General features: G+C 33.7%; 1 protein-coding gene and 1 long non-coding RNA gene across 3 annotated transcripts in view; one reads left to right on the top strand and one right to left on the bottom strand.

Moving 5' to 3' along the window:
* The window catches only part of LOC109533944 (serum response factor homolog), a 129,613-nt gene extending 111,587 nt beyond the window's left edge, over positions 1-18,026 (bottom strand). For both annotated transcript variants that reach the window (XM_048670106.1, XM_048670105.1), the window contains exon 1: positions 17,457-18,026. In XM_048670106.1, the coding sequence (XP_048526063.1) occupies positions 17,457-17,873 (417 nt within the window). In that variant the 5' untranslated portion in view covers positions 17,874-18,026. The remainder of the gene's footprint in view (positions 1-17,456) is intronic.
* Positions 18,027-18,188: 162 nt separating this feature from the next.
* On the top strand, positions 18,189-19,099 carry LOC125505746. The gene is made up of 2 exons (XR_007282361.1): positions 18,189-18,618; positions 18,681-19,099. It is a non-coding gene; the product is annotated as an uncharacterized LOC125505746 (long non-coding RNA).
* Positions 19,100-19,215: the final 116 nt, after the last annotated feature.

Genomic DNA, 19,215 nt, shown 5'->3' with positions numbered 1-19,215 from the left:
CTTTGAGTCTTTTGTGTAATGGTCTTGAGGTTTCTCCTATATACAATTTATTGCATTCGCAAGGAATTTTATAAATTACATTTTTTGTATTTTCAATTATATCATGAGGTTTTGATACTGACATTTTACTTCTAATTGTATTTTCAGTTTTGAAGATAGTTCTAATATTAAATTTTTTACCTACTCGTTAAATTTGATCTGAAAGTCCCGGAATAAATGGAATGAAAAGGTTCGTAATAGGTTTATTTTGATTTTGTTTTGTTCGTGGGAATTCAATTTCGTTAAAACATTTTTCAATAAAAGAATTTGGATAATTATTGAAATTTTGAATTTCTTTTATAAATTGTTTTTCTTTGAAAAAATTAGATTGATTACAATTTATTTTTGCTCTATCATATAGACTTTTTACGATACCTTTCTTAACCATTATCGGGTGATTTGAGTCGAAATTCAAATATCGGTTAGTATGAGTAGGTTTTCTATAGACCAAGGCTTCGAAATTGTTTAAATTTTTCTGATTTTAAAAGTTAAAAGTTGGCAACTTTCTTAAGCCCTTATTCCTTAAGCATTAGGTACTATTCGGTTTATAAACACCTCTATGGACTGATGCGCAACGAACTTTTAAGATACGCCTTAATCGTTAAGCGTTATTCCTTATTCTCGTGTATAAACCCACCATTAGTCTTTATTAATAATGGTAGCATAAAAGTTGCTATTTAGCTTACGCGGACAAGTTGTTGACAAAAATAATGAAAACGGCGTTTTATGATATTGGTAGAGGAGTTCTGATAGAAGAAATCATCGAAAATGAAGAAATGTGCTCTAAATATTGTCCTTCTGGTTTCATTTGCTAAGCACTTTTGCGACAGGGTACAACTTCGTTTACATTATAGAAACTTTCGATGTACCAGTAATCCATTTAAACTTCCCGAACAAAAATTGTCTAAGTGAGCTCCTATAACCACTTAAAAGGAATGAGGTCAATTTTGAACCACCCCATGACTACCACTAAGATAATTGTCCTAAACATGGTTGTTATTCGGAATTGAATTATGCGCCATATATTTCAAACAAAACCCGTTTTATATGTATTTTAACTCAAACTCAATGCATTCATTAAAACCAATTCCCATGATCATATTTAAAACCTAGTATAGACTTTAATTATATGTACACCGGTTAATTTCAAGTTAATTAAAACCGTGTTTCTTGTCAGATCTGATCTTAAGAAGCTTAAGAAAATTATTTTAAACCCAGCACTTTTCGCCTGCTCTTCAGCAATAATATATCAATATATTCATTTCCGAGATGGTTAGCGGACATGAAACGTTAGATCTGCTACCTAAATGTGAGTACTGTTTACATAAATGAAGTCGATTGAAGCTTATATGTACAATTTAACAAATATACATGTTATCTATACTTATTCACTTAAATAAAAAAAAATAGTAGCCAGAGTAAGTCTGAAACCAGCTCCACATTAACGAGGAATTCAGTTTTCAATAAAACTAGAAGGAAATATGATACTTAATTATCTTCTTTATTACTACCACTCGTTAATGGATAACCACATTGAAAATAAGAATTATGCTTTATATGACAGTAGCAGTCAATTAATTTATAAGGTGTGAAACCCGCCTACGCACGCTTAATATTATTAAACCATGCTCAACATTTAACATTTAATTATAAAGTACATACTTACTCAGCAAAAACCCAATTTTATAACTCGCTTTCTAGATGGATGAATATCGATTAGGTTGTGTATTTATGAAAGATTTGAACATTTGCAATTGAAAATTTCCGCAACCTTCCAGATTGAAGCCGTTGCTTTGCTAAGATGTTCTTAATTATGTTTTAGTACTTTTCAACTGCTTTATGCTATGACATGCACGAACCCCCCGAGAATTTCATTCACTTCAAAAGCTAGTGTTTCAAACTTTTCCAGGCGAACCAGTTGTGGTTAATAAATGCTAACCTTAGGATGGTTGTTGTGAGGATGATAATTGAATGCTGATGTGGTATTTTTGACTCCTTTAAATAAAAGCATTTGTGATCAACTGTTATGATGACAATAAAAGAACAATTTGTCGTTGACAATATTGACATTTCGAAAAAGTGAATTCTTACATTTAACGAATCCTGTTTCGCGAATTCGTAAATCGTGAATTTCGCGTTCACATCCTAACCTATTTCATTGTCACTTTCTGTGTTTTTCTATGGTTACTCCAGCATTTGATATTTAAGAATCAACAGGTATTTACGTAATGTTAATGAGGCAGATTACCTTCAAAAACATTGTTGCCATTTTTCTAATATAGTTTTTTGCAAATTTCTCAGTTTTGTTTGTTTTAATTATTTTTTTTACTATTTTTCCTGTAAGTACTCCCTAGAAACCCCTAGACAACACCCCTAGACAACACCCCCAGACGAATGCCGCCAATTTTGAATCACCCTGTATATGAAACAACTAACTAGATATGCTGTGGTAGAACCCCACAAATGTTCCAAATTAAGGTACATTTTAAAATAAAATTAATTGCCTCTCTTATAAAACGTTTTATTTACTGTTGAACTATTATATACTATTTCTATTATTATTATACAATATCATTATTTTTTTCAAATATTGCATAACTGATATGTTTGTGTAAAACTTTTCGGAATAATCAGTAAATTAAAGTATAAAAATGTTCATTGTACGTTATATACGCATTCGCTTCTTATCCGATTCATGATGCTCCAGTTACTATGCACACAAGAATATTCGACAAAACCAAATATTTGTCTACAATATACATGTATTTTCAGTGAATCCCTGAAAAAAGCAATTCATGTGTGTTGTGAAAATGTTGCTTTTACTGGAATAAACCGGTGATTAACCCATAGAAATAAGAAATTAGTTGGTTTACATATGATATTTACTGTTTATGTTATCTTTTATTCAATATAGCTTGTTTAAGATCGAACTGGGTAGTTAATTCACATGAATCAGACTCAAGTATGACTGATGTACTATTTTATTCACAAACACTTGAAAACTTTTCGCTTTTTACTAAAAACCTGTTGCGATTTTTAGAAATATCTACATCTTTAGGTTAAAAAAATGCTCCGCACTTCAATTCAAACAATTATACTCATGGACGACATAACTATTATGTGAACTATTCTGATTTGAAAATAAAACCACTTGATACTAACTAGACATTACTGCCTACCTACTCGGAAGTTTAAAATACCCAACATTAATAAGGAAACGACTACCGTCGAAAATGTGATAGATAAATCTATTTTATGATCCCTATAAACGGAAAATCAGTAAATAGTGGATATGGCGCATCTGCAATGAGATTGAAAATAGTCAAACCGATTGGAAAATAGTTAAAATGTCTAGTTTGGTTTTAGGATCTATTGATTTATTTAGTTTAAAGCTCCACACAACACAGTGTTACCCAGTACTAACATGAAGACAAAATACAAGGTGATTCAAAATTGGCGTAATTTCTTTTAAGGGGCTATGGGCTCAGTTGAAGATCGAATTTCAACTTTGTTGTTAAGTATAATTTTGAAAAGGTCCCATATTCGATTGGTAGGCTATTCGAATACTTAAGCATTCGAAAAGACAAAATTACAAATTACGAGAAATTTAAAATACGAGAATCTGCTCAAAATGTGAGCCTAGACTGCTGCCAAGAGAGCACGAAAAGTGACTGGGATACAAACATGTTTGAAGCTAAACGGGCAGAACTTGGAACACTTCGAACCCACAAAGTATGTTATTGTCTCTTATATACGTGTTTATACACGGTTACCGGTGTTTTTAATAATTACTACGGAACAGGTATTTACGTAATGTTAAGTAGGCAGATTACCTTGAAAAACATTGTTGCCAACGTTCTGATCTAGTTTTTTGCAAATATCTGAATTTTTAATCATTATTTTTTTTTTTGCTATTTTTTCTGTACGCCCAAAACACCCGTAGACAACACTCCTGAGGAATGACGCCAAATTTGAATCACCCTGTATTGTAAATATGTGAATCCGTTTAAGACATTAGTTATGGGTGTGATTAAAAATGTTATTATTTCCTTTAAGTGATTACGGGGGTTAACAACTGACCGCTAAAAGCCGTACTCATACGTAAGAATAGATAAGTTGAATTTCGTAGAAAAAAGGAATGCAGGAAATCAAGATTTTGCTTGATCTCAATTTATGTTTTAAAGAGCACAATTAAAAAACCTCGAATGGGTTGATATCAAACATTTGAGAATGACTGTGCGTCAACAAATATTTGCCTGGATGCGTGACTGCCGTAAGTAGTGGTTTTTTATACAAATTTAATCAAAGCGTATTTTTCATAAAATATACAACAGTTTTCACAACAATATCAACAGGTTCAATTAAGTTCAAATTTGGCAGATATAAAAGCTCCAGATTAATTACCACAATCAATTTGGATATCAAAAGAATACCCAAACAGAGAGTTTAAGACATGAGCAGTATCACATATCTAGAGTGAGTTTGCAAATACTTATGAGATCCTATTAGACATGTAACTGTGAACGACAAATTCTCGTTTTCCGATGCGTTGACGGTTCAGTTCATAGCAAATTACTTAAATTACTTCGAATATTACAAACATGACTAAATCCAATTCAATTGGCTGGCTGGGAGTCTTCAGGTTTCACAATCTAGCTTTGTCAACTAGCAAACAAACTTGTGGCAAGAGCATAATAAAAGTTTCCGTGTCAACTTATTAAAGCCAAAAATGGCATCTTTTTCTTCCTGATGAATTATAAAATTAATAATAATTGGGTGTTTTCTTAATGAACTGATATTTTGTCATTGCCAACTAAATAGAGGACTTGTGCAGAAACAACATTCTTATCATAAAGTCATGACTTATCACCATAAATAACAACGATTGGAATCAAACCTGTCTTTTCGCAGTAATTAAATAAAAAACTATAAATCAAAACCCCAACGTGCTTCGTACTAACCTAATTAAAGTTTTAACGTTATTAAATCTACACGATGTTTATTAAAATATCTTCATGCCTAACATACCCGAGCAAGCAATAATTTCTTGGCCAACAGCACCTGCTGAAAATGCAAATGCTGTACAGAGCGCGATACATTATAAGCGAGTAAGTACCTGCGGAACCTGCTAATAAATATGAGTAATTGAAAAGGACTTTTTCGATGGGCTCTTTGTTTATTGCTAAATTGTACGTCTAAGGTATAGTAGCATCTCGAGGAACATAATGTAATACATTAACTCCTGCAAGAACAATACCTACCAAATAGCTTTGTAGTAGGAATTGAAGGAATTGTAGTATGAGTAGGAATTGGACATTTTTCTTAGTCAATCTTACATTAATAAAAAGTGTTTTCTAACCTTTCCCTAGTAATTAAAATGGGCTAGTGTAACTAGGCATTTTTAGGCCAAAATTTAGAAGGGTTAATGTTAAAAATGCCGAAAAAATGTCTAGTACTGCCCCGTTACATGGGCAAATCGTGTTTAATATAGAATCGTTACAGGTTCTTGGTCAGTTCATGTACTGAATCCAGATATTTTCTGGTCGTCTCAATTTAATTCACTATAATAAAAATAGTAATAAAATATGTAATGTATTTTGCCATGAACTATATTAGAGACTGTTAAAACATTATACTCTTCATTAATGTTATAAAAGGTATAATGTCTTTTCAGGCACTGGCCAAAATCGGCTGGACTCCTATTTTAATTATTGTTTGTCAACTCATAAGCTTCACAAACCTCATCTGTACTTCCACTGAACTGATTTCCTTGTTTAAAATTGTTCATATTCGTTCACATCAGAAACTCTAAACTGTTGTTCTTGTTGAATGAAATCCATCAAATACATTATCAGAAGTTGCATTACGCCCAGTTCTTTCTCTCCAAAATCATTTTGTTTAAACTGCTCAACTCTGAAACTGCACGATTTTCACCACTCACACGAAAACTGAACATATCGCGAAATTTCTCATTTTCTGGGCATTTTTGGCCATTTTTTGGTCATTTCATAGTGAATTAAAAATGATAATGATTCTCTTCGTGAAAATGGGCATGTTAGGTATACATAATTATTGGCCAAATTTAGCAGAATATTTTTCTCGCCTAAATCCTAGCCATAAATCCATAAAGTAGGGATGGGACATCGATGCTATAACATCGATGGTAGCCATCGATGTTGACATCGAAAGGTAATATCGATGTTAGAAAAACATCATCGAAGGCAGAACATCAATAGTTGGCCGTTGCATCCAAATTTCAAATTGATTAACTCAAACTTGAATAATTTTATTTTACTACTAGTATGACATTTTAAAACAGTGCATTGGTAAATAATCGACTAAATTTATTCAACTTATAGTTGCCACATTTTTCGGTCAACTGACAAATGTATTCATATCATTCAGGCACCCAGAATTAAGTGAAGATTAGAATAATTGAGAATTAAGTGGAAATATACCAGAAATAAGACTAAGTAAGAATCATCAAACGGGATGTACACATGCAGGGCAGTTCAAGATGGTACGTCAAACTTGAATAAACCGAAGTAACACATGAACTAAAAATTTCATATCAGTAGGTACAAGGTGATTTAAAATTACCTTATTTCTTGAAGATATCAGCTCTACAAGATGCATTTTCAAATTTGCTACTAAATAATATTTTAGCTGTTCAATGGTCATTTGTGAAGGTTAATAGCTTTACTAATGTAACAAAATATCGGCAAGAAAGTGTGCAGTTTTGTTATCAAACTCATGTAATTGTAATACGATTTCATATACATACAGCTATCTATATGATTACATCAATTACAATTTATTGTGAATTTTTCTCTGATTACAGGGACAAATTAATGGTTCCATTAGTTGAATAATCAACGGTTGCCTTTTCTCTTGGTCCAAATCTTGCTGAGGTTCCAACTTAAAAAAAATTCAAATTTAACCACGAAAACACTGGAAGTGGTGCAATCGGGATGGTGTTCAGGGGCTGAAAACGGTTTTTTTGCTATTTGCAGCGGAACGAGACCTCCTAGCGAAACACTTTCAGATTAACCGTCAAAATGTCGAAAAAAACATATTTCAGTATTTAGTAATTTTTTCCTCGTAAAAGCATGTCTTTTTTGGGTGTAGAGTAACCGTAATTTTTTACAATTCAGAAGACGACTAGTTTTCGAGTTTTGTACAATTGTCGAAAAAACTACCCTTATCTTCCACAAACAATTGTCTTGATCTTTTTCGCTATTGCGAAAGTGATTAAATTGCTGTTTTGTCCTTCTTGAAGCTGTTTAATCCAATTATGTTCGCTATGTCCACATTTTGGTTTGTTCAATTATCGTTTTTAAGCTGCAATAATCAGCATGTCGCATAGTGAAGAATCTACAATACCTACCTTTTTCTTTTGTTTATGATAATTTGGAATCATTTTTAATTCTCGAACATCCGCTCAGTGTTGGACTCGTCGCCTGACTGTATATTTCGACTAGTCAAAAGTTTTTAATTTTTAATTTCTAGTGCGTTTTATTGTTAGTTTGCTTCTCCGTGCTGCCATTTTAATTGTAAGACTACCTACATCACCAATAATTGGCATGTCCCGTTCGGCACTCCTGAGCATGTACGCTTATGTTTGGTCGAGTAAGTTTCCATCCTTTTATTTAATTCATTTGCACGCAAACTGTTACTTTTGTGCTTTCTTGCGGCCCTGATGATGACGTAATTGTAGAAAGCGCTTGGCCGTGTTTAATATTCAAGGGTTAAATCACATCATTTACCGTAAAACTAAAATACATACTTCATTACAAAGCAAAATCGCGTTTGATTGAAAAATATAAAAGTGTTAAAACGTTTTGACATCACCTCAAATTGACCGCGAAACGGCGAAAAACGTATTTTCTAGTATTTAATTTTTTTCTGGAGCGTAAATGATTTAATTTACATGAAAAATTGTAAAAGTATGTCGTTTCTGGTGCTGAATAAGCATGATTTTTGCGTATTTCAGAAGGCGACTAGTTTTCGAGTTATCTACATTTTCCGAAAAAAAAACATGCTTTTCTTCCACGAATAATTGTCGATGTTTTCTTGTATTTTGAAAGTTTATAAGTGGCCATAAGAGTGCATTTCAAATAGATATCTAATCATAATTGTATTGGTATCAAAAAGGCTATTTAACCTTTTCAACATGCTTTGCGTTACGTACTAGAATAAAATTATTTCAACTGTAATAATCTTACACTGACGCAACTTATATTATGTAAGTTTAATGTACTATTAACAGAAATAATGAAGAAAATCGAAAATCATTGAAAATATTGAAAACAATCATGTTTCAGGGATACTTTTCAGTTTTTCGCAAATTTAAGCGGTTTAACGATAAATAATCCACCAAGTTACATTAGATTACATAACATTACAACGATTATAATGACCGAATATACACTTTCGAAATTCAAAAAAAGATCAAGACAATTAATTGTTCGTTATAAGGCTAGTTTTTTTTGAACAATGCAACTCGAAAACTGGTCGCCTCCTGTATTTCGAAAAAATCAGGGTTAATTTAATCAACGCCAAAAAAAGACAGTTTTACAAATTTTCATGTAAATTAAATAATTTAAGCGCGAGAAAAAATTAAATACTGAAAAATGGCTATCGCCTTTTCGACGGTTAATTTGAGGTTATGTTATTTGAAGTTGGAACCTCAGCAAGATTTTCATCATGGTTCTTGCCTGTTATTATTTTTTTTAATATATTAAATTCGTTTCAGCACCAGCCTATAGCAGATTTATTGATTTTCTACTAAAGCAAGATCTATTAAAGTAATGTTAATGAAAGAACCGCATTTGCTATCAAATACATTTTTGAAGAAAAAACATATATTTTTTATACTCCCGTTATACCTCAACAGGAAGAACGCGATTTTGCATCACGCTGTATGTATTTTCTTATTTGTTCATATTCCCCTGCAGTTTACCTAGCCGGTCATTCATTTCGTGCAGCCATCCTAATTATAAATATCAGCGACAAACGATTAACAGATTAAAATGTGAATTGGTTTGGAAACGACTAGACGATTATGGTATCGCATTAATTGGAAACGATTCAATGACACATAATATGAATGAACTAAAAAATAAGTATTATCGTTTGTTAATATAATGCGAGTGAAACGTTAGATAAGCTGTGATGAGCCGGCAACAGTGCATCTTCGGCTCGGGTAATCTCCGTCATAAAAATCGCATAAGATATGCATCTGGCGACAATAATCAAAATTTTCGGCTATTTAGATGGAATGATGTTGCTGCATGGAGATAGCAAGCTGACCAACCCCAAAATAGTGTGATTCGGGGCGTACTTGGTTGACTTCGGACGCAGGTAACACTGGAATATCGCGATATATAAACACGTGACCAAGATAATTACAAGGCAGTCAGCACATGGGCATTTATTGTGTACTGTTACATTGTTGAGGCACGGCACGCCGTCCTCTTCTCTGAGACGAGAAGTCGGAAGCATAGACGCACGAAGACTTTTCACTTTTTTATTTGTTTTATTCTCCGAACATGTGGCCGTTTCGTCCGTCTAATGGATGAATTTCGGGATTGAATAGTAGAGAAAATGCTGAATCATTAAAATTGAATCAAGTGAATGTTTTCCGCGTTGGGTATGAGCACATGTCATCTCTCAGATTCTATGGCTATTTTTATACCACTTCAGCTGATTCGACTTAAGAAAATTCGGTACAAAAATGTTTCTGCGATACAGATTCCCTACTCGTCACACCGAGGTCCAATATTGACGAGCACATCGATCATCGAGAAGTTTTAGAATAAGGGCATGTAAGATGAATGTACCCAATATCCATAAAGATGTATCCAAAGTAACTGTGTAAATTACAGTTTCCCAACATTTTATATTGGCAAGACAGTTGTCATCACTAGTAGGAGTCTGTAATAAACAGTAAATGCGCAGAAGGGGAGCTACCCTCACTTCTGAACCAAACTGCAAGGCCAAATGCAGCTAGACAAGACGTCAGAAGTTCAAAATCCTGGTAAACATGAAGCAGATGAAGAATCAAAGATTCATATAGAAAAAGAATCATATTCTAAATCCGTAACACAGGTAACTGCTGACAAAATTCATATCTCGCAAAATGCTACAATACACAAAAAATAGTCTTTCCAAATCTCTGCCCAGTTGCCCTGCACAATTTCCATGATCCAAGGTCCATCCACAAATAAAAGCAGTGATAATATATCATCGCCATTTAAGCGAGTTCTCGTTTGGCCTGAAAAAATTATGAAAAAAACTGTGAAAAAAACGAATAAAAGAGAAAACACTATCCGTTTTCACACCTCCACAAATGTTAGAATAGTTGGGGAAAAAAGCGGACAAAAGAGATTTGAGCAATTGAAAAAACGGAGTAAAAAAGAAGGAAAAAACTAAATAGTCAAAAAAGAAAATTGCTGGATCCGTTTCAATTGAGTGAACATCATCGGAAGATTACAGACATTTGTAAAATTAAAGAAGAAGACTGTTCTGGTCCCGTTTGCAGGGGTGTAAAAGAAACGCAACTACATAAGTATTGTAACTAACTGTACGCCTGTAAAATTGGCGAGATTTAAGTCATGTGACCTGGCTGTTAACAGACGTTTTAGTGCTCAAGAAGGTGACGAATCTATGGCTAACATTAGTCAGATTATTAGATACCGTTCTGCCAGCTCCTGACGTCCAGATTATTGAAAGAAAGCTCATTTATATTTTTAATTAATTAATATTTGTTTAATAAATCGCCTACAAAACCAATAGCATGATGTGTGTATATTATTGGAAAGGGAATTCAAAGGGCATTGAGGTTATAAACTCCATGTTGTGTGGTGTTCGATTTTAAAAAATTACTTTAGGTTCTATTACTTTTTTACCTGACCTCGTATACTAATTCTGAAAATGGCAGATTATCAATCGTTATAACAAATTTTTGCATAAAACCTTTTTTCTGTATCTTTTTCAACTATTGACAATTTTGTTTTCTGTAAGTATCTCTTGAGCGCGCAAGAATTTTAAAATCTTTATTTTACCATTTTAAAAAAGGCCCAAAAAAGGACATGTCACCTGTACCCACAATTAAAGTGTCGAAAATGGGACACCCTGTACATATTTGTAGACGTTTGTCAGACTTAGTTATGTAAGATAATATAAAAATATGTATTTTTCCTGACCACTGATGTCCATTGACGATCAACATTTTGATCCTTGGAAAATCTAGAAAACCTACATTTATCCCTGATTTATTGTGGTTTCAACCAGGAACCCAACAAGTTATGACCATTGTGGGAATCAAAAACAACTAAAACATTATTTGAAATAGCTTAATTTTATTACAGATCAACCAGAAAAGTTGGATTTATTTATTCGTGTCATTGCAAGGTCTAATTAATTTAAGGTTATTGCAAGTTTATTTCGTAATTATGATGGCTTATAGACCAGTCCAGAAAGAAGTATATTAATGTAGAGTCAAAAATGTACTAAGATGTCATTATATTACGTTTTATAGTTTAAGAAATGTATAGTTTTTTCAAAATAAATTGTTCTTTCTATCGGCAATGCTAAGTTAAACGGCACCGGCTTTGTTATGCATCCAACGGTAGAAAAGCTGACGTTGAGGACCCGCAGTAAATGAGCGTATATCGACGGTTGACGTTGAATTTAATAATCCCACCCTGATGTCAATCAAATAAATGTATGTATAAGATCTAGTCCAAGCAATAACTATCTCCAAATCGGTTTACATATTGATAGAGTTTTCAGCCTCAGGGTATAATATTATCCGAAGATTGTACAAGATCATCAATATCTAACAAACAGAATGACAATAGGATCAAGTTAATATGTATATTAAAAAAACCCTAGGAATGAATCGCGTAGGTACCTACCGTTTAACTGTCTTCTTAGTTGATTACGAAAAAATACAATTCATATAGTTTTTTTTTTAATTGATAAAAATTGATTACCACATAGAGTCCCACTTTAAAAGACCAATGACACAATATAATTGTTTCAAGTGGTAATTTACAGTACATTTGAAAATAGTGATTTATCAAGGAAAGTGCCGGTAAAAATCATGTTTGTCAAACTTTGTTAGTTTCAAATGCGTTTGTCAGTTTACTGCATCATGATGATATCAATATAAGTACCAAGAACAGTAGCAGGGACAGTGAATTATATTATTCCACGAAACCGTAAGTACTTATGTAAACATTTTGAAAGTTAGTCATAACGTGTTTGCTAGTGCCCGCGCCAATATACAGGGTGATTCAAAATTGGCGTCATTGCTTTTAGGCGGTAATAGGAGCTCACTTGAAGAATACAAGAAAAACATTGAAAAATTTGTTTTCGAATTTCTAGAAGATATTTGAACTGAACAGTTGAAACTCGAATTTCAACTTAGTTATTAAGCAATATTTTGAAATGGTTCCATTTTTGATTGGTAGCCCATTGGAACACTTAACCGTTCGAAAAGAAAAATTACGATCTTTGTACTTGATTTTAGCATGAAATTACGAAAAATTTTCTCTGTATATTAACATAGTTGTCTTCTACAATCTTTTGATGAAAAATCAAAGCGGCAATGATGTTTTTTGTCATTAACAGATAGTTACAGGTACATAGCTTTTGTCAAAAATAACAAGCATCGGTCAAATTGTGACTTACTTTGAAGCTTCTAAGTTGTACACCAATATCGAATATGCGAATATACTATTAGTAATGGGGAATGACACATTAACATAGCAGAAGGTGTAAGAACTTAAGCCAACAGGGGCTAGAAACACTGTGGTGGACTAGTGGACGACAATAAATATTCAAGTTCCAGACACAGATAAACAGGTATCAGAGTTAATTGCGGCAGAGCCTTCCAGGGGCACTCAGAACATTGCACCACAACTGACTTTCCCAGGCACCAAATAATTACCCAGGAAAGGCTACGTTCGTACCCCGTATGTAAGATACACAGAACACAAGAACACATTAAACCTCTGATACTGAACACCGGTACAAATTAAGCAGGAGTTAATGAAAAGAATACGAAAAGCTGCTCGAGAACAGTGCACAATAAGGTGATGATTGCCCTAATTAGTTTGATTAGATTTTGAATTTTCTAATAATTATCTTAAATATCTCAATATTTATTGGCCTGACGTTCAAACTGACAAACTTTGTCAGTCTCCAAAATATAGAACAACGATCGAGATTAAACTACTGAGAAAAGCGAAAAGTTACTGAATATTTAAGTAACAGTGATTTAGAGATGGAAATGGGATTTAAAGAGGAAATGGATGGAATCCCAACTGAACTTAGAGATGAGAAAAATAAAAATGTTGAAAACTTTTAAAAATTTCATTATTTTTCTAGGTACTTGTTTTTATATTATTATTATTTAATTAAGTTAGTAATTAGTTAGTAATTTCTCATTAGTAGAATGGAGTGAATTATTCTGATTTCTCAGGTAAGTAGCACAGCAAACGCACTACTTCTCTAAAAATGGCTTTAAATTATATTTAGAGTTATTAACTGTTCGATTTAATAAAGATAATGCTAAAAAATATTTTCTGAAAGTAGTGCACCAGTCTGAAAATGATTTCATATTATTAAATTAATAGGTACTTATCAGCGGCAATCTAACATGAGATAGTAGACGTATGCATGCACTTTCACCACGAGGTGCGTTTGTTGCTAATCTTATCGCTATAATGTCAGTAAACAATTCGGCAGGCTATGCGTTATTGTTGTTGTTGATGTTTTTAATAGAAAAAACTAGTTCGGCATGCATACGCGATATTAGTTTCAAGTTTGAAAAAGTTCAAGAAAAAAATATACCAAAATTTTTAAAGTTTAAAGTAAAAGTCAAAAGTAAAAGTTTAATTTTCCTATAATTTCTTAGACACTATTGTGATACAATGTTCTGTTGGGATCGTTGAAAATAGTATTAACCCAGAATGGAAGTTAGCACAGAGTTTCTTAACGATGTATAGCGGTAGATCTGGGGCTCAACACCTTCAAACGAGCTTTCTGATAAGATTTGTCATGCAGACATATCCACAAAACGTTTATACTTAAAGATGATCAATATTTCAAATAAAACTAATGCTTATTTACGGTTTTTACAAAGATTTTATTTTTGTCTAAACGCAGAGTTAAACAACAATGCAACAACCTGATGCACGTTGGAAGCATATTAACGCTGATTACAAGTCATGCCTGGCTCAAATCTTGGCATGAAATTGTGGGTAAAACAATTTCTTACCATGTTGGCTGTTGGCCTACAAATCCGACAGAGAAAAGCATTTTTTCCGCAAACACATATTCCTGGCTTGAATGCATATTCCATTTGATAGACATAAACACATTGTTCCTGTTTGTCAGGTTAGATTGTATTTTAAAGCGAATCATTCTATAAAAATGTACGGAAAAAGAAACAAAACTTTTGGCAATTACAACTTAACACAAACTAATTTTAAGTTAGTAGATTCCTATTTAAGGTTAGTGTGTATTAGATGACATTGTATTGAGAAAATTCAAAATATATAGGTGCCGCAGTATTTCGACGATTACTAAAATAGAAAATTCAAATAGACATGAAATTTGCATATAATCTGTATTAGTATTTGTATAAAGCATAGTTGCCCAAATATTTAAATTGTTTCTAGTTATAGCTAAAGATAGACTAGTAATAGCTGAAGGTAGCTGCTGCGGTAAATTTGCTTGTAGCAATCGCATTAAAACCGTACACAAAGGTTCACTCAATAATAACTCATAAGTTAATTTAGATTAAATTTTTTACTGTCTTGATTCATAATTAAAACAGTATTTGTTTCGACCCTACTTAAACCTTTAAATACTTAATAGGATGTAGAGAGTTTAATAAGTATAAAGTGACTGTCAGGAGTAGTGTCTAAATTAAAATTATAATTTATTAATTCAATCTAAGTTCAAATTTAATAACCTTAAAATCAAATGATGACAGCAATGGAGGAGTTGGAATATTAATAAATAAAAACTATCGACAAACCTGAAAATCCTGAAAACAATATCTGACAGAGTAATATATGTCGTAATCAACATAAATAAACATATTACGCTAAAATATATACAAACTTATATTCCAACTTGTTCACATGAATATGACGAGTTGGAAACGATATACGAAGACATAGCGAGAGCAATAAGAGAGAACCCAGCGACGCATCAGTATGCGGACTTTAATGCAAAAATAGGCAGGTTAGCAGAACCAACTGAAACACACATAGGACAGTTCGGACTCGGTACCAGAAATGAAAGGGGAAAATGTTAGCAAACTTTCTAGAAAGAGAAAGACCTTATCTGATGAACAGTTGCTTCCAAAAGAGAGAAAGAAACGCAAATTGACATGGAATAGTCCAGATGGACAAACAAAAAATGAGATTGACTTTATAATCGTTCTCCATAAACACATAATCCAAGACTTACTCATAAACACAAAAGTAAAGACTTCGACACAATATAAATCTGAGCAATAATGAAATCATTGAGAAATGCTAGAGTGAATCAACCTTATATAAACCGTATTGTAAACATCTATAGGGATTTGACAATGTCGATAAGACTTCATGAATCATCTAACAAAACAAACGCCAAAAGAGGAGTTCGGTAGGGGGACGTAATATCTCCAAAACTATTCATTTTAGTACTCGAGGACATTTTTAAAAGGCTGCAATGGCAAAGCAAAGGATTGAACGTACCTGGTAAACGCTTGCACAATCTAAGATTTGCCGACGATATTGCCCTATTTGCAAGAGATAAACGGGAATTGACTGATATGTTGAAAGAACTACAGAATGAGGCTGCAAAGGTAGGATTGCACATGAACTACACAAAGACCCATTTTATTACAAATACACCAGATGCAGACGAAACAATACCGATTCATGTCAGCACCAATAAAAAGGACAGAAACATACATACACCTTGGTCAAGGTATAACAACGGGCAAGCAAAATCAAGAAATGGAGATTGATAGGAGAATTACACGGGGATGGGTGGCCTACGGCAAATTAAAGGAGGTACATCTTCAGCATGAATATTTCAATGACTTTAAAAAGAAAAGTCTATAACGAGGGTATACTGTCTGCTGTCACATATGGTTGCGAGACTGGGTAATAACCAGAAAGATCAAACATAAATTGGTAAAAAAAGTACATCAGAGAGCCAGGGAAAGACGAATTTTAGGAATTTCTCTGGGAGATCACAAAACAAATACATCGATAAGGGAAAAAACAAAAGTCTTCGACATAAATGAATTGGTTCCCTAAAATGACAATGGGCAGGGCACGTGGTCAGACATACAGAAAACTGGAGCGGCTATATCATCAAATGGAGATCTTGGGAAGAGAGGAGAAGTGTTGGAAGACCCCAGCAAAGATAGGCTAAAAATAGGAAGTTGAATTCAGTAAACTGTCTTTTGGAAAAAAGCTCGGACCTGTGAATAGACAAATTAATAAATTGGCAAATGCAATTTTTTATACCAAATTTACTCATACAGGGAGGTCCAAAAATAAGCTACGACCATCGACATTTTTTGTTCAACCTATTCATTATTGCAATCTTGTCAATCTTCAAACAAGTCCTATACTTAAACTCAACAGAACTCGAGGCATTTACGAGGAAAAAAATATTTACAAAAATGACAAAGTTGCAATAAGAGCTTGTTGGCAGTCTTGGATATCGTCGTCAAGACGTAAATGGCACACATTATGAACATTTAATTTGATAGTAAATTCCTCTTCAACTGTTGAATTTCAGTGTAGCACATGCTACCTGAATCCGACTTAGACTTCAAAGTCGAAATAAAAAGCAGATGCTTTGGTTTGCAAAAACAAGTTGGTGGCCGTAATTTAGTTTTGGACCATCCTGCATAAATAAATTTGGTAAACTCAAATTTACGTATAACATTTGACGGGTCCGAGCATTTTCCAAAAAAAAACAATCCACTTAATGATAAACTAGTTGACGCTAGACTTAACCCGGTTGACGCGATCTGATAGGTCCGAAACGTTACAACCAAAAACCTATACTAACAACGCATTTTATACTGGTAACGTCAAAAAGGTTTTGTTTTTTATATGAAAATGATGCTGCCCATATTTTTTTTATATTAAAATGCAATCTTTAATTGTAACCTATTTTTTCGGGTCCTTATGTACTCCATTCTTTAGTACCTACTAAGGCAAAGTGCATTTTTTGGTTTTACCTATTTTAAGTAGGATTAGTTTGCTCTGCGATTAAACTTTTCTGATTCATCCTAACGGAACGGAATTAAGCGTCCGTCTGGCAGCGCTGGAGGATTCCCTGATGATTTCATGTCTTGCAGAGAAATTGAGGTTAAATTTACTCACCTTCTTCATGATGCCAGTTTTTCGCTTGGAAAATGTGGTGTATCGCCGTAGTTTGTTTTCGATATACTCCATCTTGATCTTAACGCGTCCTTTGGTCTTTTTGCCATTACTGGGCGGAGATTTTTTCGACTGAAGCGAACTGTAGGGCTCGTCATGCATGTCGTTTACACCGCTAGAATCGAACCCCATAGTATGTTGAGGAGTAATTCCGCGATCATCGTAGCACCCGTCCGATTTAAGTCCACCCCGGGTGCTACAGGCACTAGACACCATGGTGTGCCGAGGTGAAAGTTGTTGCAAACTTGTGGACGGCCGGCCCAAACCTCCACCATAAATTTCGGGAGGTGATTCTCCGCTCAGTAAGTTCATACTGTAGCCTAATTGAAAACGGGAATCTCTCCCGCCAGGAGGCTCCATTTCGCACCACAGCTTGGGAATATAAACAAACACACGTCACAGAAAAGGAGCGTAATAAAATACGCAACTACGGAATCACAGCTGAGGGCACGAACGAGTATACGGTTACCCTCGCGACACTACAACGAAGACTGTACCGCCCAGCGCTCTCCAACGGCCAATGCTTACACTATGAATATGCGCAGGCGTCTATGACAGACGTGCCGTGCTGTTCTATCTTTGACGCACTAATGAACTATCGGCGCTCCTTCTTTTGTAAGTACTTTCGCACCTGCTATCGGTAACCTGACCTAACAAGCCTGTAGTTTTATTTAGTTTAATGCGAATATCCAAAAATATACTAAAATTTGCTATATTTTTAACTGACATGCAGTTCCCCTCGCCTCAAATCATGCTATCGTGTACAGTAATCACCAATAGCTACTCTGAGTCTCCCACAATCGTTTGATAGTAGCGTAAAAGTGGGATGTAATATTACATACTCTGGGACAGCCCAATACCATATTTAGAATCGAGTCATGCCATACAAGGCAAAGATATCCCTAAATGGTGAAACGAAATCCCTCCTTCATTGTCGGCATAGTGATCAAAGAGGTATTATGCGTGTGTATTGTGCACGCGCAAACGTTTCTTACGGTGGCAGCACCCGCTGTGCTCCTGGGGATTTTAAGCACCCACTGTCATCTGAATACAAACTTTAACCCATTTAAACATGAAATTATAATTTCTTCAATTTTAAATATAGGTATATATTTTTTGTGATTAATAATAATTTTACGGCTCTTAATTCTGATTTTTTTTAAATAGAAACAACTCATTTGCTAGAAATAGTGTTTTTAAGACGGTTGGTGTATGCACTGCAGATAGGTAGATAAACACTTTTATTTCAAACAATTTACTTCGATACGCAGTAATTATGTTTATACACGTCAACAGATGTATGGTCTCGGCACACAGAAGACACTAAATATTTTAAACTTGTGTATTAGTATTTCTTTCAGAATTTGTGTATTAGTACCAAGTTTACATTGCAAACTGTTAAATAATTTTATGTTTTATGCTAAGTAGATGTATTGCTTTTCAGTTAAGACTAATTTATGTCGTGGCAAGTTATGTTTAATTTAACTACTCGTTGTGTTGTAAAAACTGAAGTTAGGTAATGTGAAATTGTAAATGTTATTTTTAATTTATTTATTTTTAAAAACATAATAAAGGGTTATTCACGCTATACGGCACGGAAGTTTGCTGCTGAACCGTTTGATTTTTAAAAAGTATTATTTTATGAATTGTCCGACGCCTACCGAGCGCACATTTTAAAAATATTTTTGTAATGTACAGGGTG

The sequence above is a fragment of the Dendroctonus ponderosae genome, unplaced genomic scaffold (assembly GCF_020466585.1).
Source record: "Dendroctonus ponderosae isolate FM_Combo_2020 unplaced genomic scaffold, Dpon_F_20191213v2 Dpon_F_20191213_1, whole genome shotgun sequence".
NCBI lineage: Eukaryota > Metazoa > Arthropoda > Insecta > Coleoptera > Curculionidae > Dendroctonus > Dendroctonus ponderosae.
Note: the sequence above shows the minus strand (reverse complement) of the source record. Positions and strands in the feature narration are given on the sequence as shown.